Source organism: Bradysia coprophila (genome assembly GCF_014529535.1).
Source record: "Bradysia coprophila strain Holo2 chromosome X unlocalized genomic scaffold, BU_Bcop_v1 contig_39, whole genome shotgun sequence".
Taxonomy (NCBI): Eukaryota; Metazoa; Arthropoda; class Insecta; order Diptera; family Sciaridae; genus Bradysia; species Bradysia coprophila.
In genome coordinates, this window is record NW_023503329.1 from 716,168 (window position 1) to 741,643 (window position 25,476).

General features: G+C 35.7%; 2 protein-coding genes and 1 long non-coding RNA gene across 3 annotated transcripts; 1 reads left to right on the top strand and 2 right to left on the bottom strand.

Annotated features, from left to right (window-relative positions):
• Positions 1–3: 3 nt before the first annotated feature.
• Positions 4–2,950, bottom strand: LOC119069710. Its single transcript, XM_037173834.1, has 6 exons — positions 2,757–2,950; positions 2,636–2,681; positions 886–1,163; positions 648–816; positions 256–579; positions 4–185 (listed from the first exon to the last, which is right to left on the bottom strand). Exons 1-6 carry the CDS (start codon positions 2,898–2,900, stop codon positions 79–81), a joined length of 1,068 nt encoding a protein of 355 aa, XP_037029729.1. The 5' UTR covers positions 2,901–2,950; the 3' UTR covers positions 4–78.
• Positions 2,951–4,569: 1,619 nt separating this feature from the next.
• Positions 4,570–6,483, bottom strand: LOC119069709 (SET and MYND domain-containing protein 4-like). The gene is made up of 3 exons (XM_037173833.1): positions 5,111–6,483; positions 4,709–5,038; positions 4,570–4,645 (listed from the first exon to the last, which is right to left on the bottom strand). The coding sequence occupies exons 1-2, from the start codon at positions 6,469–6,471 to the stop codon at positions 4,717–4,719; spliced, it is 1,683 nt and encodes a 560-aa protein (XP_037029728.1). The 5' UTR covers positions 6,472–6,483; the 3' UTR covers positions 4,570–4,645; positions 4,709–4,716.
• Positions 6,484–7,613: 1,130 nt separating this feature from the next.
• LOC119069724 lies at positions 7,614–25,476 on the top strand. The gene is made up of 3 exons (XR_005086387.1): positions 7,614–7,625; positions 19,923–19,928; positions 25,337–25,476. It is a non-coding gene; the product is annotated as an uncharacterized LOC119069724 (long non-coding RNA).

The following is a 25,476-nucleotide window of genomic DNA, read 5'->3' on the forward strand; positions in this document are numbered from 1 at the left end:
TCACAAAAACATACATTTTTCACACTGTGGTCATAGTAACATACAAAAGCTACTATTATTGAACCTTAATTTCGGATTTTAGATTGCTACTTTAGGTGTCGAGGCTGCCAAAGATGGTTTAGGTCTAGGTCTCCGTGTCCACTGTACATAGATTGTGTGATTCAGGTACGTATATTGCACGAAAGCTGTAGATCAAACAGGGAAATTTTAAGTTCACTATAACCAGAAAATTTGTTAAATTTCAACTATACTCACAGTAGACTAAGCCACACCCAATTGTCAAGAACGACCTACAAGTCTCAAGAAATAGCGGGCTTATTTCGGCTGATAAACTCGCCTCAAACCATATGTTTTGCATATTTCTCGCTTTCATGATGGCTGCAATGTCAAACTCTATCGTGTATTTAATTTGCTCGAAGAAAGACGCTATTCCATATTTTGCTACAATAATCCCAGTTGAAATAAGTACTGGAAGTAGTGTCAATGCAACGATGTAATCGTAATAGTAGGGCAGATCGAACCATTTTTTTATTATTTTTGATTCCTTTCCAAATTTTATTTCGCGGGCGGTGAACAGTACTAAGTCGAATGAATATTTCAGCGTTAAATATGTAAACAGAAATAGGACAGGGACTGACGACAATTACCTGGGAATATTGCTATAATTATCTGAGTGTTTAGTAACAAAATGGGTGCAATATCTATTTCTTTCGGCATTGAACACATGAATGGAACTAACGCATAAATCAGAATGACTGCAGTCACCCAGTACACAGCTCTGACAACCACACTGTATTGAATAACCTTCTCTCCTGTCTGAAAATAATGTTTTGAATTATATTCCTCGGATTCGACGAAAATGAGTCCGAATGAGTTTCAACTTACTCCACGAACTAAATGGTAAATCAGAATTAAATGAATAACGGCGTTCACAACCAGAAATGAAAAGGTCCAGTAACACAATGCTGCGAATGCGCCACCTAAATGAATATCATCGTTGTAAGCTACCAGAAAATTCCAAATCCAAGCTCCGTTCATTACTACGGTTGCAAATACGGCGACTTCGCTCAGTAGAAATATAAGAATTTCGCTCGATATTCGATAGAATTTGCTTCCATAAGAGTCAGGTGCTGGTGCAGCTGATACAATGCATGCTGTTGTTGCTGGATTGGATTAGATTTTTCAACATAAATTTATCAGAGTTTTAGAGTCTTTGTACAACACCCGAAAATATTTATTTTTCATGACTCCGGTAAAATCTTTTAGTATTGATCTGTGTAATCAGGCATCATTCATAAATTATGTCAAGCTATTCTATTCACATTTTCAATCATATCTTGTATCATATTCACACGCGTGAAATACTTTATGAACGATCCCTTACAGCCCCACGCAGTTATGAAACTTTCGACAATTACTTATGACAAAAATATTTGTTCTAAAGAAACTAAAGTAACTAATGAGGTTAGTTTTAGTCTCAGCCGTCGCACATCGTAGGAAATCGAAATTGGTCTTAAAATGAAGGTAACAGGACCGAATGAAGAAGCAATAGATAATAGTATGTTTCCCAACGCATGCTAAGAAGTCGCGATATTTCGACACTAGATAAACTAAGGTTCTGAAAGAATAGGCTAAAACACTTACGAAGACGGATGAAACACAAATCTGGACAATTTAGGCATGTTTTGTTAAACTCACTCATTAAAGATTGTACGAAAAGAAAACTTGAAGAAATTACCCTAGAGACGGAAAGTCCATTTTGCCTCCCTAGTAAAGGAAAAAAAATATATTTTCAACAAGTTGACATTTCACACAATCTGTAATGAATGTGTTTAGCAAAACCTGTCTAAATTGTCAAAATTTGTGTTTCACTGCCTTCGTGATCAAGTCAGAAGTGTCTCAACCTGTTCTTTCAGAACCTTGAGATAAATAAATCAAATTTCTGTTGGCAGGTAAGTCACTGCATTTATATTCCAATACCGTCTCTTAGCGTCCTAACTACATTCATTAGGGTGGTAAAAATACATGTAAAACTAGGAATTAGTCAACAAACAAAGGAATAAGATCAAGATGGTACTCTGGCATCATCAAAACGAAGTTTGTTTTTGTTTGCTAGAGATGGTATTGATTCTTCCCATCATAACGATATGGTGACAGCCACCTTGTGTGACGTCATCCAATGAAGTGATTCATCGTTTCTTGCGCGTATTGGTGGTATAGTTATTTATGAGCCGATTGTAACTGGTCATTTAGAGAGCGACGTATAGTGTCAAAATTGACATTAGAACAAAAGAATTTTGTCAATTTTGCCACTAATCGTCACTCTTAATAGGCCCGTAAAGAGACGCCTTGAAATTGGAAATAAAATTTTTGTTCAGTCCCGTGGTTCCGACCGTAGAACGCTTGCTTCATACACATTGTGTATTACACGAGGTATCCGGGACTGGGATACACTAAAAATTTTGACTGTTCCCGATGAAGTTGTTGTTGTTACGGTTGAAACTGTAGTTTTTCTCCTTGATTAACGTGTGACATTTCGCTCTCTTTACATAATAAAACTCCTGATTGTTTTCAAGCTGAACCCATGACTTAAATCATAGCCTATTATTTGAGTAAATTTCATGTTTGCTCTTACCTGCTACGAAGAATATTATCTGATCGGTTCTCAATGGATCGATACCCTGTTGAATTTAGAAAATACTCATAATGTGTGTGCACAAACATTGAACTGATTTCTGTTTGAAGTTTATATTTACCAAGATAATCCAATCGAAGGGAATTTTAAATACTGCCAGAATCAGTACAGTACGAAGTAAATCATACACATATCTAACAGTTACTACCAAACGTGTGCACAATTTTTTTATTGACCATTTCTCGGTTGTTTCGGAAGTGGCCATTTCAATATTGACTACTTGATAGATTACCTGCAACTAATGCATCTGTGATGTTCTTGTAATATTTACAGCTGTGCATTTGCTGATCTATGTGTATGTTTGTGTATTTTTTCTCTAACAACCCCTACCACACATATATACACTCTCAAATGCAGAGGGTTGAGCAGAGAGATGCTAATATGACGACTAGGACAGCTGGTTTTTTGATAGAGAATTCAATACATTTTCTCTCGACCACATTCAAAATCATTCGACATATCTGCCGTAATTCTAGAGGTGTGCACCGCCGATTTTACGCCGGCGCGCCGCCGATTTTTTGCTAAATTTTCGGTGCGCCGCCGCTGAAAAATAATAGCTCACACCGCCGCCGATTGTATTTTCGTCGCGCCGAAATTTTATACGTTTAGTGCTTTCAGCCATTTTAAATGGGCAGCAACATAAACTTAAATAGAAAAATCTATACAAAAGTGTGTGCCTGAGTACAAGGTTTTAACAAATGTTTATCTCTCTTAATTTATAAATCAGGTTTCTATATGCTGCTATGTTTCTATATGCGTAGAAAGGAATTTTTTGTTAACAATTTTTTGTTGGAACTTTGGGTTTTTCTTCTTACTTGCACTGTACGACGGTGATTTTGTTTCTGATGCTACGATAGGATTATCCTCGAAGTTGTTTTCTATAACGTATCCTATTTCCATCAATAGATGGCAAGTGTTTTATGCAAATTTTTAAATACTAGTCCAAAGAAAAAGTTTGCTGTTGTCTTGGGAAGGGTATCGATGGATACAACTGAGGATGGTCATATCACGCTGGCCTGGAACCGCCATCGATACCCGAGGTCGAAACAGCATTTGCCTTTTGTGTATCCTCACTTAACTTGAACCCTTGGGTACTACTACTCTATTTTCTGTGCAATGGAATGAAGCGCGGCAGACGGCAGACGACGTTTCTCTTATTGTCTGCTTGATTGTCTGTTTATGCAGGTAAGAGGAAGAAGAAAGAGAACAAAATTCAGTGAATCAGTCAAAGCTGGGTGGCAAACTTAAGACCTTATGTGGAATTTGGGTGGAAAATGGCGCAAATCACATATTTCAGGAATTTATAAAATGGAAAATCTTTCCGGTTTCAAGTTTTTTCGTCAAAAGACGAGACACGGGTACCTTTATTTTCAATTTTTAGCTGCTTTATGTAAAAAATTAGGGAAAAAAATCATTTTGGCGTAGTCTATACACTTATTACTTATAAATTTAAGTTTATCTAAATCTCTTATTTTCGAAAACCTTCTACTACGATCTCACTCCTACGATCTACAATGTTTTTGCATTATTTTCGAAAGTTTAGATTTTTTGTAAATTTACCGGCGCGCCCATCGGCGCACCGCCGCCTACTATAAATTTCTCCCGGCGCGCCGCCGCCGATTCCTCACCAGTCGGCGCACCGCCGCCGACTATTTTAAGATCGGCGCACACCTCTACGTAATTCGCATGTCGGACTTAGTGCAAAATTTAAACAAAGAATTCTTTTGTTTAAATTTTGCACTAAGTCCGACATGCGAATTACGGCAGATATTCCCTCTATCCGTCGAAACGACTCAGTCGTCATATTAGCATCTCTCTGACCAATGATTATGTACGCTTTGTACCGAATGAATGTAAAACAAAATAATGAAAAATTGCAAAGTTTTTATTGGAGAAAAAAAAATGCGTAAGTAAAGGATGTATGGAATCAACATCGTGTATGTCCATGTTCTAGAGAAAAAGAAAACAAAATCACTCCTTTCTTGAACGACTTTCTCCACAATTCACACTTACCCATCTATTCAGTCCATTGTCTTGAAATTACATTTGGCCGATTTGTTGCCATACAAATCATTCATGCAACCAATTAGTACTTCCTGGGCTGCGTCGACCTCCACACAAGGATACTTGCTGTCGTATTTTTCTAAATACTGTGAGCAATTCACGGTCTGCTGTTTGATGTCATCAACAACAATTGAAACTGCTGGGATATTTCCACACTTGTAGCACGTCCTCAATGGGAAGTTGTTCACACAAGCAATGCATCTGCAATCAAAATGCAAGGTTTGTTTGATGCTCTCCCGGCGTTCCTTCTGCGTGACGGTCTTGGAGCTGTAACGCTTCCTACAGAAATGATTGAAAGAAGTGAAAAATCCGTTTCGTTACAAATCAATTCCGAAGAAATTTTCAACTTACGCGTAACAGTCCAACAATTGTTCCCCTTTTTTGATGTTCCGCAAAACCATAAGAATCAACTTGGTCCCATGTGTGACTCTGAAGACATTAGGCGAACAGGCATGATTCAGCAAGCTGGCAAATGGATAAATTGCACCACCGAACTCTTCTGTTTCCTTGTTGTCACCATAGCTGGTCAGTTTGTGACCGTTTTGTGGCACAATTTCAAAGCAATGATTGATAACGTCAGCCAAAACCATTTTGGCCCCGAAGTCTGTGTCGATGGGCCAGATTTCCTTTAGACTTGTATTGCAGATCAATTTTTCACAGAGGATCGTTGAATACATGGCTCGGAACAACTCATCTATGTCAGATTGTTTGTCGTCATTGGTTACCAATGAGTGCACCGGAAGATATTTTTCCTTTGCATTTAACGTTTCGGCTTGATCGAAGGAAAAGACCGTATGTTCCGGCGATTCTTTCATGACTCCAATCAAATCTTCAGCGGATGTGAAACTCTTCAAAGCTCGTAAAACCAAACGCAACACAAATCTAGTGTTTTCAAAAGCAGCTAGAAAGGCTGAGATGGGACACTCGATCTTGTGAAAATCTTCTTTAGCATCATTTACACAGTCTGAACAGAACATTGTATTCGTGCACACGTCACATGATATCAAACTCAATACATTTTCTTTAGTGCAATAAGTGCAACGTCGATAATTGAAACTTTCGTCGAGTCCACATACGAATGCGTCTTCAATTGCAATGATTTCACCGGGCTTAAGATCCTCATTCGTAACGATATGTCTTCCGTGTTCAAGGTTCCTTTTCATCTCCAGACAATCAACGATGAACGGCACCTGCGAGTGTGCCGTACGACTCAACTGTAATTCTTCCTTTCCGAGCTGAGAGTTGTTTTGATTTCCGTTTCCATCCGTTTCCATCAATCGCAAGCAATCCGCTTCTCTCTGATTCAACTTATTCATTAGACGACCGGGAAGAGCCGCTGCCCTAGCAAGCGATATATTGTCCAGACATAACTTGTACTCTTTCAACTCTAAGTAAACTGCTGACCGATTCGCGTATCCAATTGCTAACTGCTCGCTGTTTTTTGTTGCAAAACAGATGCTTTTATTGTAATATTCCAACGCACCGAACCACTTCTCAACGGAAAACAATTTGTTCCCCAATAGACGAAAATTCTCCGATTTTTTGTCATTTTTTGATGGATTTGGAATGACAAATTTATCATTTACACGTCTCAAAGCAAAAATGTTTCTCATCAAACAAATGCGATCAAAGTTCCTATCGCACGTTCTTAAATTGGTCAACGTACGGCCATCCATAGCAAGATTCATTGCCAAATCCAAGAAGTCATTCATGATGAGTCAGTCGCCTGTAGATTTTGGGCATGTTTTAGACTTGTGCATAATTTATCAATAACGAAAATTAATTGAAGACGAACATTTCTTTAAGAGTAATGAATTCCTGCCAATTTTATAGCCTACACTTGTGTGCAAAAGTATTCGGTTTTCGATGATATCTTTCCTATCGATTTGGTATTTTTGAAGGAAAAATTGATTCGTAATCAGCGAACATACAAACCAATAATGGTCTCACTTTTTCAAAAAAGGGTTTTGATTCACAGACTTCATCGAAAAACGAATGCTTTTGGACACAAATATTCCAAGAACTCATTCTTCTTACACTAAAAACGAGCTGGTAAACTCTTTGCAGCGATACACTTAAATAAGAGTTTCAAATAAAGAGCAATGAATTCGAGAGTAATACACACACATTTTTGAACAAATTGCACAAATTGAAGGTATCATAAAAGTTATTACCTGTCTTCTCCAAACAAACACAAAAAGTGAAATGATGATGCTTCGTTTTGCACACCAGAACAACTCACTGCACCGGTAGGGTAGGTACAATAAACAAAAAAAAAATTGTTCGTGTATGCATTTGTTTTGCAATTCTCAAACTGTTTATATACCTGGGCTGTTATTTATGTACTACACACATCTGCTGCAATTTGAGTGATAAACAACACTAGCAAATCATTCAAACTCATTCAAGGAAAATGTGACGCAAGTTTGTTTATCTTCAAAAATGTAACATTAGGAAAAGAATTTTCTATAAAACGAGCCATCAGAACAGTCGGAGCGTTTGCTGCGACTGAGCCCCGTACAAACCCGTATATCTATTGCGTACGTGACCCTAGTGCGTCTGTCACCCTACTTTGACCGTAAGCCTATGCGCCGGTTAAAGTAGTTCAAGTAAAATTATTATGTAATGTGTACATCTTAGAAATTGCGCATAGCGCAATTACGAAGCCCCGTACGACGTTCCTTTCAAATAAAACAAAAATTTCAAATAGCCCTAAAATTTTAATTTATTGAGTATAAATACACATAGGGCCTAGTATCGGCCTCAGTCCGAGGATCCAATTTTTTTTTTCAACAACATTCTATTCGGCCTTTGATTACCTTCCAAATGAAACAAAAATTACGAAAAACGGAAGAAATTTGCTCGAGTTATATGTAAAATACACATAGGGCCCTAGTAGCGGCCTTAGTCCAAGGACCCAAATTTAATTTTTTTTTCAACAACATTCTATTCGGTGTTCGATTATCTTTCAAATGAAACAAAAATTACGAAAAACGGATGAAATTTACTCGAGTTGTATGTAAAATACGCATAGGGCCCTAGTAGCGGCCTTAGTCCGAGGACCCAAATTTAATTTTTTTTCAACAACATTCTATTCGGCCTTTGATTACCTTCCAAATGAAACAAAAATTACGAAAAACGGATGAAATTTGCTCGAGCTATATGTAAAATACACATAGGGCCCTAGTAGCGGCCTTAGTCCGAGGACCCAAATTTAATTTTTTTTCAACAACATTCTATTCGGCCTTTGATTACCTTCCAAATGAAACAAAAATTACGAAAAACGGATGAAATTTGCTCGAGTTATATGTAAAATACACATAGGGCCCTAGTAGCGGCCTTAGTCCAAGGACCCAAATTTATTTTTTTTTTCAACAACATTCTATTCGGTGTTCGATTATCTTTCAAATGAAACAAAAATTACGAAAAACGGATGAAATTTACTTGAGTTCTATGTAAAATACACATAGGGCCCGAGTAGCTTTTCACTTCTAAGGTCCTAACTCACGGTCCACTCACCCGATTTTAAAAAACTTTTTTTTCCTGGATTGGGAAAAACGGATGAAATTTACTTGAGTTCTATGTAAAATACACATAGGGCCCGAGTAGCTTTTCACTTCTAAGGTCCTAACTCACGGTCCACTCACCCGATTTTAAAAAACTTTTTTTTCCTGGATTGGTATTGACAATACCTATCATTTGCCGTGTCATTTACATTTATTTTGCCATAAATATCACCAAAAGACCTTAAATCACTTAGGTGGCCCTAACTCACGAAGGGCCGACCCGAATATGCCCATCTTCGAACTTAGCCTCACTATTTTGACTATCTTTCAGGGAAAAAAAAAAATTTTGAAATCGGATTTGATTTACTCAAGATATCGACGTGACGGACAGACGGACAGACGGCCCAAATTTTTATTGCGGATTCGTCATCTATAAACATAGGCAAACACTTTGCCCTTACCGTCTGCTTCGAATTCCATCAATTACACACGGCATCGTAATCCTATAAGCCCCTTCGTACTTCGTACGGGGCTAAAAACATAGCTAACGCCGACCCGTACGAAACTCCTATTCGTATCAAAAGCCTTTAGTGTGAAACTCTTTATTTCTCTTACTTCATTTTCTACTCTGCTGAAAAACTATTCTTCCTTTTAAATCACTTACATTATCCACTCTTTGCCTTGTTATCATATACAAATAAATTGCTGGAGGCAATATATAATATACAGCCTTGTACGAAGTCAACTTTCATAAACTCCTATTTAAACAGCTATATACCACTATATTTACCTATATTTAACTATAAATAAACATTTCACAGATAAATATACTATTATATAGCTCAATATATAGTTATATATAGATGTCCATATGGAATGCCTAAAACACCCCACACACATAACCAATTACTTCTATGTTAACATAAACTCTCTAAGTACAATTTTTCCCACTTTATATCACTTTTACTAAAATCCAATATGGCCGCCGGCAGCCATTTTTTTAGGAGACCGGAAATAGTACTGACGCTTTAAATTCGTTAATACCTTACAAATAAAAAAAAAATTATGAAATTCGGTCAAAATTTACTCGAGAGTTTGACAAAATACTCCACGTTCACTGTACTGCCGAGTAGCCGGATAAGAGCTCACTCCAAGAGACCTAGCTCACGCTCTGGTGAATCGAATTTCATAAACTTTTTTTTCCTGATTGGTACGGTCAATACCTATCTAATAAAGCAAACACAGTCGAAATCCGTTCAAAAGAATTTTCAAAATCGGATGCGTTCTACTCAAGTTAGAGGACGGACTTTTCTTCGCGGATTTGGCATCTCTAGACTACCACAATAGGTTTTCCCTTACTCAGGGAGACCAATTCGACGTGTTACAAACGTATGCGTAAGCCTATAAGACCCCAGTACTTCGTACGGGTCTAAGAAACTTTGAAACATTTGCGTGTCTCATATTTCATTTTTGATATCTTTTCATCAGAATCCTTTTCGAAAATTGTACGACCGCAAAAACGACCACGAATGTGTTTGCTTTAAATAAATTTTGTTGTTCTAGTTGTCTGACCAGCTCTGAGAAAAGTCAGCAGTTTAACGAAATTTTCATAAACTGTTCAGTTTTCTCAGAGCTTGTCGAACTGCTACAATCAAATATATTTTATGTTGAAAGCCAACACATTCGTGATCTTTGTTCCGGTCCAATATTTTTGAAAAAGTATTCTGGTGGAAAGATATCATCAAAAGCAAACTAAAATCCAGTATCCAGTAAAAAGCGCCCAAATGTATGCTTTTCAGCAAAGCATCGATGCCTCTTAAAGCAAAAAATTGTTGGTAGAAATATGCCTTACCTAAAAGAAGGTTTTGGTTTTAAGAAATAATCGAAAAACGAATACATTTGCACCTTTTTAATAAAACCGCAGAACAATTTTGAAATTCCATCGCCCTTTAGGTCTCCCAAGAATCAAATAAAAAAATTATTTTTCTACTTTTGATAATTTTTACCGTAAGTTGAGCGTATGCAATTTAAGTATAGTTCTATAATTCATTCACATGCCACACTTCAATTGCTTATGAGATCATTTTTTTACAATTATGTTGCAAATGTGACTGAATATATTCCATTTAATAATCAAAGAATATAAATCTTCGTTATGTAATACGGTACAAACTTTTGTTTAGTCTACATTAACGAATGGAATTCGCTCATTTTTGTTAAAGATACACCCAGAAAAAGAAAATTCAGACAATACTCCGGGTATGTGTAAAATTTCTCTGAGAGGTGTAATATACTTCACTGACATACATGATACATGGGCACTGTTTCTTATACGTGAGCCACATTGAAAACGTAGTTACGTATTTCGATTGTCACATTTAAATATTCATGTGTTACGTATTGTGGTGATGTACGTGGAATGTGAATAACTGTTTAAGGAATATCGGTTTCTCAGGTTCAATTATTTTATGTCGAATCAAAAGACTGTTGTTTATAGATCAACGTTATAATATGAACTAAATTGCACAGTACAATGCTTGACATTACATAATTTAGAAACTTAATTGACTGTGCCAACTATTAAGATAAACAAAAGTTCAGATTGGTCTGAACATACTCCCGGCCAAGACATTATAAATCGTCTTCAAATAAAACTAACACAAAAAATTCAAAATGAAATGAAATTGGCTCGGAAGATAAAATGAATGAAACGGAAAAATTTACTCAAAAATAAACTCAAATTCAAATCCTCATCGGTCAGGCTGCACATTGGTCTCGAAATAAATGCGCACTCGATTTGACAAAAAAGAATTGTCAGCTCCTTAAACGTGAGATGTGACGACCCAACAATTTGTTTGAGGTGAAACTTCATTGATTGCACTGCTGCTTCCCAAATTCCTCCGAAATTACTTGCTGTTATAGGATTGAATTCCCAATCGACGCCGTCGTTGGTAAATAAAGCGACTATTTCGTCCATTTGTTCTCTCAGTGCGCTCTGCTGTGCCTTAGAAAGCTCTGTTATCCAGTCCACAAAATTCGCAGCATTTTTGTTGTACATAATGGCAGGTTTTGCCCGACGACTGATGAATCTCTTGGATAATCGTTTTCGGATACCATGGAGCGCTTCATTCTCCAGCGAACGATGTTGAAGACTACTCATGTTCCATAAACAAGTCGAGAAACATTCCGCTAATTGTTCACACATTGATACTCCATTGACTGTCTGCAATTGACCACAATAATACGAAGAAACGGCAGTTGGAACAATTACTGCAAGATGAATAAATCCAGCTGATCTGTCAGCCTTGCAACTTCCGACTCGTTCGGCCTTTGACACGCTTAAAGACGAACTGGAATGATTGCTTGATCCGTTATGAGACGCCGAAACCAATGCTCGAAATGAAACTTTAATCGAACAAACGATTGAAATGTGGAATACTCGATGATGTTTGACTATTGAAACACATAAAGTCAAAATTGTAAATTCCGGTTTTCGCTGTACGGATTGCAGTTGACCAAAATTGAAACCATAAAATGACCACTGCTCTACTCCATTGATTGTCTTTGGTAGACGATTATTGCACACGATAACTTTGAAACAAAGAAATGGTGACGTCAACCAAGCTGTACTGGCATACACTAATTGCATAGTGATACTCGAATGCACCAATTTGTAGTCGAAAATCAGCTTCTCTGTCATTATTGAACACTGAAAGACAGTAGAGCACGAAGCCAATCCATGAGCCACTACATGAAACTGCAATTCGATGATTATTTTCGAAGCGTGTATTTGAGACAACGTGGATCTTTTGTTAACCAGCGACCTTTTGTTTCCATCCACGTTTTTCTCACAAATGAACATTGAGAGAATGGGCACAAATCGTAAAACTTCCAACTCGCTGAACACTTGACTCTTTAAATCGTATCTTTTCGATGAAACAACTAGAACCATTTGATTCTTTTCACAAACATACAAATTTGAATGATTCACAAAAATGTCTATTGTCTTAGAACGCGATTGTTCGCACTTGTCGGAACATAAACTTTCATCGACCGATAATTTGATAAAAAAACAGCCGATTTCTCTCACAACTACAACGCGAATTAAATAAACAAACGGTTGAGCAACCGACATCCCGGTTGAGCCCCCAAATGTTTAAGGAATATCGGTTTCTCAGGTTCAATTATTTTATGTCGAATCAAAAGACTGTTGTTTATAGATCAACGTTATAATATGAACTAAATTGCACAGTACAATGCTTGACATTACATAATTTAGAAACTTAATTGACTGTGCCAACTATTAAGATAAACAAAAGTTCAGATTGGTCTGAACATAACTTACGAGTGGGACAGAAGTTAAACGCTCATCACGTATGTTAAACGTATACAGTGGATGTTGGTCTTGAATATTGATTTGGAACCATATTTATATTTCCTAACACGAAGAAGATAAACTACAAAAAAAAATATTTTTGTAAATTAGAAAAATTCTCGACAAAATCCTTTCAATTTTTATGAAGTAATCATATCAGAAATTTGTTTAAGTTAAAATTATCTATAATTGATCCTGGTCCATAACTATCCATTCATCAAGTCATAACTAATTCCTCATTCTTTATGAACTTAATTCAACTATGTTAAAAAACGTCATATCATTGTTTATGTGCGTTTCGTTATAACGTGATCTACGTAACTTAAACGCCACACACGTTTATGGCTTTCACAGTACCCTTCAAGAATAAGGAATGTCAACCAACACTACTGTACTGCAACATTAGAAAGATCGTTGGCTCATGATCCAGAGGTCCCCGGTTCAACTCCCGAAGAAGTCAATTTTTAATTTCAAATATTAGTTACTAATAACTTCTAAAATGTATAGTAACTGTGGATTTACATAGCAACGTAAAAGTGACAGATGCAAAAATTTTCTCATACGGCAACTCGAAATTTCATTCATAATTTTAATTTTATGAATGAAATTTCGGGTTGCAGTATTTAAAAAACATTGCATCTGTCACTTTTACGTTGCTATGTAAATCCACGGTAACAACTGTAAACTGTTAATATGGTGTGTATATCGTAGGTGAATTCAATAAAATTCGAGCCTGCTGTATAACTACCTTACCACACTTTTACCAGGGGGCACGAATGATATGATATACGCATAACACGTAGGAAATTTCGCTCAGTGTAGTAGTTCTTGTATTGTATTTTCAACGAATTATCGCATCGTATAAATAGACCAATTTTGATGGTACATACCATTCCATTGATGTGTTATACCACGAACGATAAATGCAGAAGAGTGCTTCGCTATTTTTTCGTTGCTGTTATGTAACATTTTGCTGCCAGTCAATTGCACATTACTTATATCTTCATGTCACTACATCACAACGCCCAACTTTAAAGGAATCAATTACATCTTCATGCGTCGTCACATCTGACTTGGGTATTAAAGATTAAATTATGTGCAGCCGCACCAGGTACGTCTGCTAATGCAGGAATTTGATTAAGTTTTATTTATTAGCATCCGTCAAGCGTACAACTGGAATGCTATCCTACAGTAGATCGCATCCAAACAACTCTCAAAAATTTGCTGAAACTGCTCATGGAATCTAAGGCACTTTCGTGAAATTGAATACAATATACCGTCCACTGCAGATACGTAAATAACTAATTGCTAATTCCGAGCAGTGACGGCTCGTATATGGCATGTTCTTTTGTAACATTTTCGTGCATGGTGTTTTTTCAATACAAAATAAAGATATTGCAAACATTGGAAATGATTTAAAAACTGTTTCTTAATGATAAATGAGGATGAATCTTCATATTACGACAAAAAAATCTAAATTTTTATGCAAAATCTGCCAAGTACAACAAAATCAATCGTCGTTCCGAACGTTTCTAAAGTGAGAAAAATTGTATGCAGTCATCGACGGCTAAGGTGTTTTCTTATAGTTTCATAATTAAATTTGAACCATTACTTAATTTAAAAATACGAAGAAGGGCAAAACTTCATTTTAATCACAGATTAAGTTAAATTTGATTGAAAAATTAAAAAAAATAATTAAAAATATCACCGTTCCGAACGTTTCCTTAGTAAAAAAATCCAAAACATCATACCGATAGGCAAACATTTTTCGATCAAACCGCTACTAAAGAGCATTAAATTGGTATACAAATAGCGCTTTGCGCTATTTTACATTGAAAACAAAAGATTAATGACGCCAAATACCGGTAGCAACCAAAAATCCGCTACAAATTTCTGTAAAATACCGGTAAATGTATATTTTTAACACTAGTACGACAGTCCCTGTGTGTTAGTACAAATTGTGAATTCTCACTGAGCGTGGAAACTGCCATATATAAATGGAAAAAATGCTAAAATGGCGTTGTCATTTAATTATACGAGTCACACATTTCACGTAAGGGGAACCGACCTTCTAACGCAATTCGACTCCAGCACTCGTCTCCGGCTCCGGCTGAAAATCCTCTTATTTGCTAAAAACGCATTTTAGCTTGAGTTAGGAACAACATTTTTCCTAAACGAAGTAGAAAATAAGCGACGAAGTATCTGTGAGGTATCTGTGAGAATAACATCAAACACAACTATGTGCCAATTCAGGACTAAACAATTTGAAATAGACCTGAAAAAATATTCGGGTGATCGTTTCATACACTTACCAAATGTATATAACCCAGTCAATGTAACCTCAGTCAATGTAAACCGATCATTGAAATAATGTTTTCTTACCTTGTTTCGGGGGGAAAGTCCCAGCAACAAAACCATTAAAACTGATATTGTGTTAAGACATTTCCCGCATATTTTCTTGGCAAAATTATTTTTTTTTAGACGTAATTTCTTTCTTCTTATACGTGTGGCTAAACTAAACTATTAAAATCTGCTGAAAAATTCGTCAGTCAAGGAACCTGAGGAACCTTAAGGTATTATTTGACAAAGGAAGAGAAATAGAGAAAATCAGGCAGTTCAACTTAAGCGATCTGCACGATTTTTATCGCTGTAAAAATGAAAAATATGAGTCTTGGCAACTTCGTCATAAGAAAATCAATAGCGGACGAATTTTTCTGCCAATATAATGTTGTTTACTGTCCCATCCGAAAAATCCGATATACTCAATATAACGCGGAGAGATATAAACACAATCATTATAAGCGTTTAAAAGAAAATTATTTGTTTACTGCTCTAGCTTTCTAGACTTTAGGATGTATGGGACCTGAAACAAAGAAATTCATTGAGAAATTAGGAAAAATTATGAAGGCCGCTTCAGGGGAACCGCGTTCAATCGATTATTTACTGCAGAAAATTTCAATTGCGTGTCGTATCTAAATGGCATCAATTTTTTCCGTGGCAACCAATTTGGATTCCTGAGAAATTCGAGTTGCATTGGAGCAACACATCAGTTGGTTGACTTTATCAAGGCCAATTTCCGAAAAACAAGTGGCAGCAAGAAAACCTACGTCGCCGACAAATCGCCACATCGATTGGAACGATCACTAGCGATTTCAAACGCATTATTGTGGGAGTCGTGCAAGGTTCTATAATTGGCCCGCTCCTGTTCATTATGTACATTAACGATGTTCTTCAGATCGATTTTATCGGCAAAGTACTGTTGTATGCGGGTGACACCGTTTTGTACTACGCAGCGGAATCTCCTGCAGAATTGGAACAAATGATGCAACGCGACGTTAAAATGCTTCACAAATGGCTCAACCGGAATGTGTTAACGCTTAACACGGGAGAAACATGCTACATGACTTTTGGGCGAGCAAGTAAACTTCCCGATTTCAACATCACGATTGAAGGCAAGGTCATTCAACGCGTACGTTCGTACAGATATCTGGGTCTTGTTTTGGATGAGAACCTATCATTCGGCCTTCACGTTGATTATGTCAAAAAGATGATCCGTCCTTTCATTGTGCTTATGTGGAGGCGTGGAAACGTCATCTCAATTGAAAAGAGAAGGCAGCAAAACAGTCAAAACAGTCTACAGTCAAGGCAGCAAAACTAAACTGGATGAATTGCAAGTAATCCAAAATAAGTGCATTAAAGCGACCTTCCGACTGCCTAGAGATACTCCGACAACGTTCCTGTACAGCTGCAAACTGGCTCCGATTCACCAACTGGCGACAATTGAAAGAATTGTTCACTTGCATAGGATGCTCAATTCATACACTAAACACGGATTCAACATTAGGCTGAATAGAGACGTTTCTACGCGTTCGTCTAGACGACGTAGCCAGTTGCATGTCACTAATCGACCACCCATCGACAAAATTTTGAGTCTTTTTTTTAAGGAATTTTTTCCTAATTTCTTAGAATACGGAGTTTTTCGGATTCTTCAGAATTAAATTGCGAAATAAATAGTTAGCCGAATCGCAACATAATTGTCTATCTCAGCAACGCTAAATATCCCGTGTGTTTTCGGCCCAAGCACATACAACTCTATCTGTACGGGTCTCTAAAGGATAAAACAGCAGTTAAAACGTTATGTTGGTTGAAAATGAATCGGAACCGGATTGATTGATTGAATCTATTAGTAGTAGCAGCAGTCGGGTTTCGAATTCAGTGTAAAATGAAACGCATATTCGTTTTGTTATTTTGTTTTTATCAATAAAAATATATTCAGTAATTTATTTACAATTATTTTTCTGTTTTTTTTTTCTGTTTTGTTTAATATGCAGTTAAAAGTCGTGTTCATATTATTTTTATATTTGAAACTCATTAATTCCAACATTGTAACATAAATCTCAATAATTTTAATTTTAATTTTCTGTTTGTTGTTGCTTTTTTCGCCATTTTTCTTTTCAAAATTATATTCGAAATGATTGTAATAAATATTTTAAATGGAAATAATTTACCAAAACTAAAAAAAAATATTTTATAAAAATAAAGTTTCTGTTCATTTAGTCACGTTTTGTTATACATAAATTTAAAAAATATTTTCCTTAAATTAAAAATTATTTCTTTCTTTTCTTTAAGAACAAATTTGTATACAGAGGAATTAAGTTATTTGTGTTCGTAATATTAAACATCTTACTGTTGAAAAAAGTTATATCCTTTTCTCCTAATTATTCAATTACTGTAGTGGATAATGTAGTCGTAGTTAATTCTAAACACCAAAAATCTGAGCAGAAACGAATTCACTGCTGCGACTTAAGAACTTTGGGACGTAAGAACTTAATTACTTAATGACTCAACGAAGTGTAACCACTTTTCTGAAATATTAGCACATCGTTTCATCATTTTAGTTCACCCGAACATCCGAGGTTATTATGAAAACGTCTGAGGTTTTATGGAAACGTCTTTCTCTCAATATCTACTGTTTTAATCTTTCTTTTCTTTGCAAAACCTTAATTGGAAATATTTGACCAGAAGCTTCACGAACTAATGTGGCTATGGCTATGCACAAAAGTTTTCAAAATTATTATTCGAAAACTTTACGTTTGCTAAAAGCGAGAATGTGAAATCAATGTGGATTTTGTCGAAGATAACGAATATAATGTTGAAATAGGGTGAAAAACGTGTGAGTAAGAAAATCCTCTCTGTTTGAGATCGAAATCTTAGATTTTTTTTTTTTTTTAATAAATCGATTAAAAGTTGACAAATATTAGGCCCTGGTTGAGTAGTTAAATCAGCGCCTAACATTTGACAAAGCTTCGAAAATATTTACACAATTTTTGTGAAGCATTTGTTAAACTTTGTAAAATATTAGCCCTGTAAACTCAACGGTTGGTAGAATGTAACCTACATTTCGGTCTTTAATCCTTACAGTCTAAATGGAAATTTTGCGAAATAGATGTGAAAATTGTCAACCCGAGGCGAAGTCGAAGTTGACAACACATCGTATGCGGAACGTTTCTGTTTAGGCATAAGTTAGGTACAAAATTTTATGTACAGGAGGGGGAAGCTCAGTTTTATAAACGTCACTTTTACGCACTAGTGCCTTAATATTTATGTAAGAATCCATATACGCACTGCTGTACCTAAGCTTTTGTGTGTTTATTTCTTTGTACACGATGTTCTTTTAAACTGAGTAAAACCATTCCAAACCATATTAGTCTCGAGCAAAATACAAAAGTTTTTCAGATGACCGAGTCATAGAAATATATTTAGAAAGTTTTCCTGTGAATTCTGCTAATCCGAGAGTAGTTCAGTTCATCGAAAACAGCATTGCATTTAATTCAAGACTAACATGTTTCAGATCGTGATTGCACTTTCCGCAAAAAGAATTTTTGTAGAAAGCAATAACCGACAAAACATCTTATTTCAACGCAGGTTATATTCTAACCAAAGAGTCAGTCTCAAGAACGTAATACGCTGTGCGGATTTAAAAGACAACTTGCAGAAGTGCATTCGTTGATCTGCGCTTTTAATGTGGAAACGTTTGGCATTTCGCTGTGTATTTTCCTTTTTCCAATGGCAGACGACTACAATATTAAAAATGCAAATTGAACGAAATTCCTCAGCTCTGATGTCATTGGGTCGTTTTGGGACGCAGATTGTCTGATTCAGACACTGTCACTGGGTTTGATCAACTGAGTGAAATATTTTAAATTAAAGTTATTCAAACAAGGGGATTTTGGAAACTCACAGATGTTGGCTAGAGCTGCTGACATCAATGACAAACTAAATACTGAATTTACCTGCGTCAAATTTGGGGGCTTTAGTGATAAGAGCTACCGCTTAAAATTGTTTGTACTGTATGTTTTAACCAGGGACTATCTTTGGAAAATCATTTTCGCACTTTTTCTTGAATTATCGTAATTTTACCAAGACTTGTGAAAATTTGAAAAATCCGGGAAAATGATTTTGGAAAATGTTTCCGCCAAATAGTTTTCGAGTTGTAACCTCGGTTGTACCTCATGAAACGATAATAAGTCATCTGTCTTTACATTAGAAACACAGGAAACCTCAGATAGCCTGTAGAGACGCCACAATTTCTTTTTCAGTATTTCATTCTTTGCACTCTATTTTATGGTGAAATAACTTCACCCGCTTCACCCTGGCAAATGTACTGTCTATCTCGTGACAAACTGGCGTAGACTTTTAAACACAATGAAATTTCATTGTGTTTTTAGGAGATACGACGGTTTGTCGCGAGATAGACGATACATGAAATGCCATTGCAGTAAAGTTGGTTTGCAAATAATAGAGCACTGACATTTATAGTGTTACGACTAAGTTTAGTAGAACGGTAGTAGAATAATAAAAAAAATCTGTTACAATTTCGCGTTAGTTAACAAACAGCATTTCCGTATCGAGCCTACTCTCATATTTCATCAACCTCTGAATATTTTCTAGATGTTAATGAAGACTGCGTTATCATAAAAAAAAACAAAATGGAATACTTAAGGTCATTGAGTAATTAAGTACGTAAGCTATTGATTGCGCAAATGATTTGATTTTATAAATCGTGCTCAAGATTTTGGTATTAGGCAAACTTATTTGTGGTTGACGCTTTTGTTGAAAATAAATTAAATCTCCAAGGCATTAATTAAATCATAAAAAAGGAGAATGAAATGAAACGAAATGAAAAAACTTTTCTATTGAAATGAAATTGTATTTGAACAAACGACAGACTCCATATTTTCAATTTGATATTTTTCGTTTTTTTTTTTTTTTTGACAAAAAGATTATCGTGGATTTCGTTCTGGTGGAGGAATATAGTACACATTTGTAACGTTTTGTGTGTGTACTCGTCCACGGCTATTGTTGAAGAGCAAATATTATACCCCCGGTTTAATATTATTTTTTTTTCTGTTTCTTTAAAGAAACGATTTCATTTTTCTTTCAAAAAATAAAAATAAAAACCTAAAAGAAGAAAAATGATAACACAATAAAAAAATGGCGAGCTATTTGCTTTCGACTATGAAATACAAATGTTCAGCCTAAGCCATGATTTTTCTTCGTCTTAGAATGTCTTTTTTTTTTGTCTTCCTCTTAAAAGTTGATCCTTATATGGCAATATGTACAATAATAAATTTCTCTCCGATGCCAAAATAAAATGAATTTATTCAAGTCCATGAACTCTTGCTTAAACCAAAAATATTTTTTTTTTATCAAATCTTGCTGCCGAATATGTATAATACTCCTAGTTCGTATACAGACACACATATTTTCCTCTCCCCGACTATAAAGTATAATACATCGAACAGATGGGGTACCGTTGTCTTAATATATCCAAGTGAATGGGGACTCTTCTTCGTCTTCGACGAAAAGAATGAATGAAAAAAAAAACACTCTCGATGGATAGGATGGTTTCTTTTCATTTGAAAAGAAGAACGAAGTTTTGTAATAAAAATAAAAAAAAAAATCTTTTGTATGACCAAAAGTAAAATGATGACAGGTACAGATTGAATCGATTTGTATTCAGGTTTTTCGTTCCGTATTTCCACCTTGTGTCTTTCGGGCTGTTTTTTTTTTACTTTCTTTCCACTCTGTATTTTTAGAGGTAATGTTATGGTGGTTAAATGCGAGAACATGTAATATTCTCTTACAAGCAAAAAAAAAACCACATACACACACTACATCCCCCTTCCTTCTACCCCATACGTTCCACCGAATTATAAGCTGACTCAGTCGGTGTAATGTTTCGACATAGATGAATACTTTCTTTTTGTTTGATGGCCATTTGCCGTAAGTAATGTGAAAATTGTTTCATGTAACTGAAGGTCTATTACGCACATAAAACTAAAAGCAAAAAGCTCGTTTTCTTCGAATGCTTTTTTTTCTTCTTCTCTGCTCTACTTTGATGCTCAAGATCTATTTGCGTTGTACTAAACTTTCGGTTGGGGTTTTTTTTTTGGTTCTTCCATCGTGATGCTCTCAAATGAGGTGTATGTACGAAGGAATGTTCAGGCAAGTTTTCTATTTTTGGATACGGTGTGTTTGGTTCGCTGTGTTTTTTTTGTTATACTTTTCTTTTTCTCGGTGTGTGCTCGGGAACATAATCTCTATATATTGAGCTGAGCCAGGCAGAACCATCTCGTCAGGAGTTTTTACAATACACATTTTTTTGGCATGTGGAAGGAAAGAAATAAGCAATTTGTTTAATCTCGGGATTTTTATTTTTATACCCAAACAGTAAACAAATGGACGACTATCAATCTTCATTCAAACTGGTGATGCATGTAAATCTATTATTAAAATAAATTTGCCAAAATCAATCAAATACCAGGCGGCCTATTATACCGAATTGAATATATGGGTATATATATGCATCTCTACATCTCACTGACTGTATAGTATATGGGAAGTCGCGCGGGGTAATAACATATTTGCCATGGAAAGACGCCGCGATATAAGTGAAAGCAGCAATGGGTTTAGTGTTATACACTTGTACGGGGCGGTACATGAATGAAAAATGTAATGTAATCGCAATAGGATGCTGATGAGGTATTGGGTTATTATGCTACTTGGAAGCGTATAGCTTGCGGTTTACTTGGATTGATTTGGTGAGCTCTGTAAGTTGAGATTTTTTTTTCTACTTCATTCCGTTGCGTTCTCTGTGAAGATTTATGTTTTCCTTCAGGATCGGTTAAGTGAATTTTTTTCTTCTTCTATTCTCTCTTCATGTTGATTCATGTGGTTTCAGCTTAGACATGAGGATAAATGGAAATCATAATGAGATTTTATTCAATTATAAAATTAAGTTGACTGGTGCCGGGTATGGTGAGCGGAGTATATTTTGTATGTTTTTGTATTATATATGCGGCTAGATTGTGTCGAGTCAAGATGAATATTCAATGAGGAAACATAGACGTATGGTGAAATTGGGGGTTCGTTTTCAATATATCTCGATAAGTTGACAGGCGCCGTCGTCGTGTTTAAACTAAAATATATTGAGGAAATATTTGGAAAATAATGAAAACGATTTCTGATTTCTTATAAAGAGTTCCACAGTTACCACGGATGGATGTGACATAGTCATACTTATAATGTATAATACACACAAACACACTCACGCTCAATTGGAAAAGCCATTCTTTGTATGTTCACTTTATTGATTTATTAGTTCCCTGAATTTTTACTTGATTACATCCAAGCCTGACGATAGACTATGAAGAGCTCGAGGTGTTGTAGTCCCGGTAGGAAAGCTAGGGATAGGGCATTTTTTACATTTCACATGAGTTCACATGACTAGATGTTCAATTGCAAACGTCATTTCGTGTGATGAAATATTTCAATTATGCAACGTGTTTCATATAACGTCTTACGAAACGAAGCGATTTCATCATTTACTTTGTCGCACTAGTGCGATAAAACTATATAAAAACCCTTTTTGACACTATTTGGTTCTTACTGAGTTAAGTAATGGTTCCTTTATTATGTAAGGAAAATGAGATGCACGTCCATGTGCTTACTTTCAAAATAACTGGTGAACGCAAGAAAATATTTTGAAGAAAAATTTTTACAAAAAAATGCGTCACAAAGTGTCGTAGCCCGTTGAAGTCGTACAGATTCCCATTTATTTTTATTTAAGCTATTCGGAGCTGTACAAATTTGCTGAATGTAAGGTTATGACACTTGCATCAAAGTGCAGAGTTAACGCGCTCAAATTATATATCAAGTCAACGGTTCACTAAGTACAATACCCTGTTGGGTATTACATTGGGTAAATTTGGAGTGCAGAATTTGTCACATCTGTTCTTTTACCATGCTCATGCTATTGTTTTTATCACTAGTGCAGTGCACCCACATATACGTGTAAAAGTGAGTAGACCAATATATCCACTATCGATATAGACAATAGTATGAGCACCAGCTGGTAAAAGAACAGCTGTTGCAAATGTTAGTCGGGTGCGAGTTGTCCAAAAAAAGCCGTTTCGCTCATATTGAATGTGAAAAGCGATTTTATGGTTGAAAATCGTAGATGGATCGACCAGTAACTCGAATCGCGATGTTGGCAAGCTATGGGATCGGCTTGGTTTGGTCTAGGGAGCCGATGTTGCCCAACACTTCTTTTCGCTCTATAAAATTTTGTTTGTTGAAAATTTATTTAAAAATATAAAATGAAATATTTTTGACATGGTTCCATGGGCGAAAATATTTCGAATGGTGTCTATTTTATGTTAAAAATAAAAAACATTAATTACTTTAAAAAAAAAACATTTCTCGGATTTTCCAGATTTGCACACTTTTTTGTATTGATGGGCGCCGTCTTGAATTACAGCGCCATCTGCATACCTTTTTAATCACTTATATTTTTCTCGTATGCAGCAAGGTTCAAGGAACACAGGATTTTTTTCCCACTCAATTCGGATCAAAATTCAATTTTATAGAGCCGAAAGAAGTTTTAGCTAACGGCGGCTCCCTGGCCCAGACCCGACCAATCCCAGCTTGACAACATTGCGATTCGAGTTCGTGGTAATCAATCAACCATAAAATCGCTTTTTACATTCAATATGAGCGAAAGGACAACTCGCACCCGACAATGTTATCTAGTGAACATTTATCTAGTGTACCTATTGGAATGTATGTACAACATTTCCTTGAAATAGAGATATTTGTATTACAATATCGAAGCCAGTAAAATGTGTAGCACTAATTTTATTAGATTTATATTTGGTTTTATTCGTACAAAATAGAAGTGAATCTCTCAGTAAATCCAAACAAAGCAAAAAGAGTTGTACCAAACGTTAGATGCAAATATCTTGTAACAAAGAAGCGTTGCATGTGTAAGTAGATAATACAGCAATTGCGATAGCAAAGAAATGTTGCAGATAATGCAGAACCTAAGAAACTCGAAGTAGCATGTACAGCGTTGGGTTTGTCAATTTAAAAAAAAAAACTTATTTCTGATCTAGCAAAAACGATGCAGCAAAGAATGAGGACTGCATTAACAGATTGTGTCATTGCTTGTATCGTGTATGCGAGTATATATTCAGCTAAGAAAGCAATCACCTAGTTAATATGTATATTGTCGAGTTTCAACATGTGTACAGGTGTACAGGCATTTCGATTGATCTTACAAACGAAAATTGTTTTTGAAAGAAGAAACTTGAATTATTCAAAACTCAAAGGGAGTATGATCTACATGGATAAATAACGTTCGTTCCTATTGTCGACCGATAATATTGATTGGATGATTTTACATTTTACTTCAAACGTTTTTGCTTGTCTGATTTTTTTCTTCTTCGTGCAATTTCTTGCTCAAAGAAGTCCAATATGGAAAATGGAAAAGCTATGAAAGAACTCAAGACAGAAAATAATGAACGTCATATGACGCCTACATTCGAGTAAAACTTTGCAATGTGTATGAACCAGAAATAGAATGATTCTCCGTTTGAAAATTTTGACGAAATTATGTCAATGAAACCAAAGAGTATGTTTGCGAGCTCCCATACAACTGCTTTGTGAAACAACAAGCAAGAAAGTTTGTAAAAATTTTATCGAAAACATTTTCCAACTAAATAACGACTCAAAAGTCGTTACATAGCCATTCGCAACACACTGGGACGTTATATCAAGTTTGATTTATCTTATGAAGCAACAAATCAAAGAGAGAAGAAAAAAAAAACAGAAACTCAGCAATACATTAAGTCTGTCTTTATATCTGGTTTTCACTTCGTTTGTACATAAATCCTCCCTTTAATACCATCCCGATAGTAAAAAAAAACGAAAATGAAATCGAAAGGGAAAAGTGGCACACAAATTATCAAACTGAACAAAGCAACAACAAAAAACTCACTCACTCCGCTGATGCTGTGTCTCCCGCTCGTATAATTCTCTAAAATATCATATACGAGAAATGTGATATCAGTTCGCTCGAAATCGGATTTAATTAACACTCTTGGGACCCGCCTAAACTTGTAACTAAAATTTACGAGAATTGTGAGAATCATCAAAATTTACTGTATTTGTCTAGCCACTGACTGAAAGTTTTTGTTTGCTGAATTCGGAGTGAAGATTTGAGAGCCGTTTCTAGAGAAATTAATTTTTTTTTTCTTCATTTAGTCCCGTACTGTTTCCGTATTGTCTCTTCCTTTTCATTTACAGTTGAACAAATTTGCTAACTTTTGCGTTGGGAAGTTAGCTTGTTCTTAGTATTAGTATATATGTTGCTGAGGTCAGATATTTCCATTTAATGTGAGTGGGTTACTTGTCTCCCTATGTCCCATTTTAAAACACCATCAGCTCCAACCCCCATCTGAGAAACGTAATTTTTGTTCTGGCAGAGTTCATTT

Excerpts from the sequence above, each read along its gene's own strand:
- LOC119069710 (XM_037173834.1), bottom strand. The coding sequence starts at position 2,900 with ATGGCCACTTCCGAAACAACCGAGAAATGGTCAATAAAAAAATTGTGC. Across the intron at positions 2,682-2,756 it reads CCTTCGATTGGATTATCTTG|GGTATCGATCCATTGAGAAC; the intron begins GTAAATATAAAC and ends TAAATTCAACAG. Across the intron at positions 580-647 it reads AATTATAGCAATATTCCCAG|TACTGTTCACCGCCCGCGAA; the intron begins GTAATTGTCGTC and ends CATTCGACTTAG.
- LOC119069709 (XM_037173833.1), bottom strand. The coding sequence starts at position 6,471 with ATGAATGACTTCTTGGATTTGGCAATGAATCTTGCTATGGATGGCCGT. Across the intron at positions 5,039-5,110 it reads CAATTGTTGGACTGTTACGC|GAAGCGTTACAGCTCCAAGA; the intron begins GTAAGTTGAAAA and ends TCATTTCTGTAG.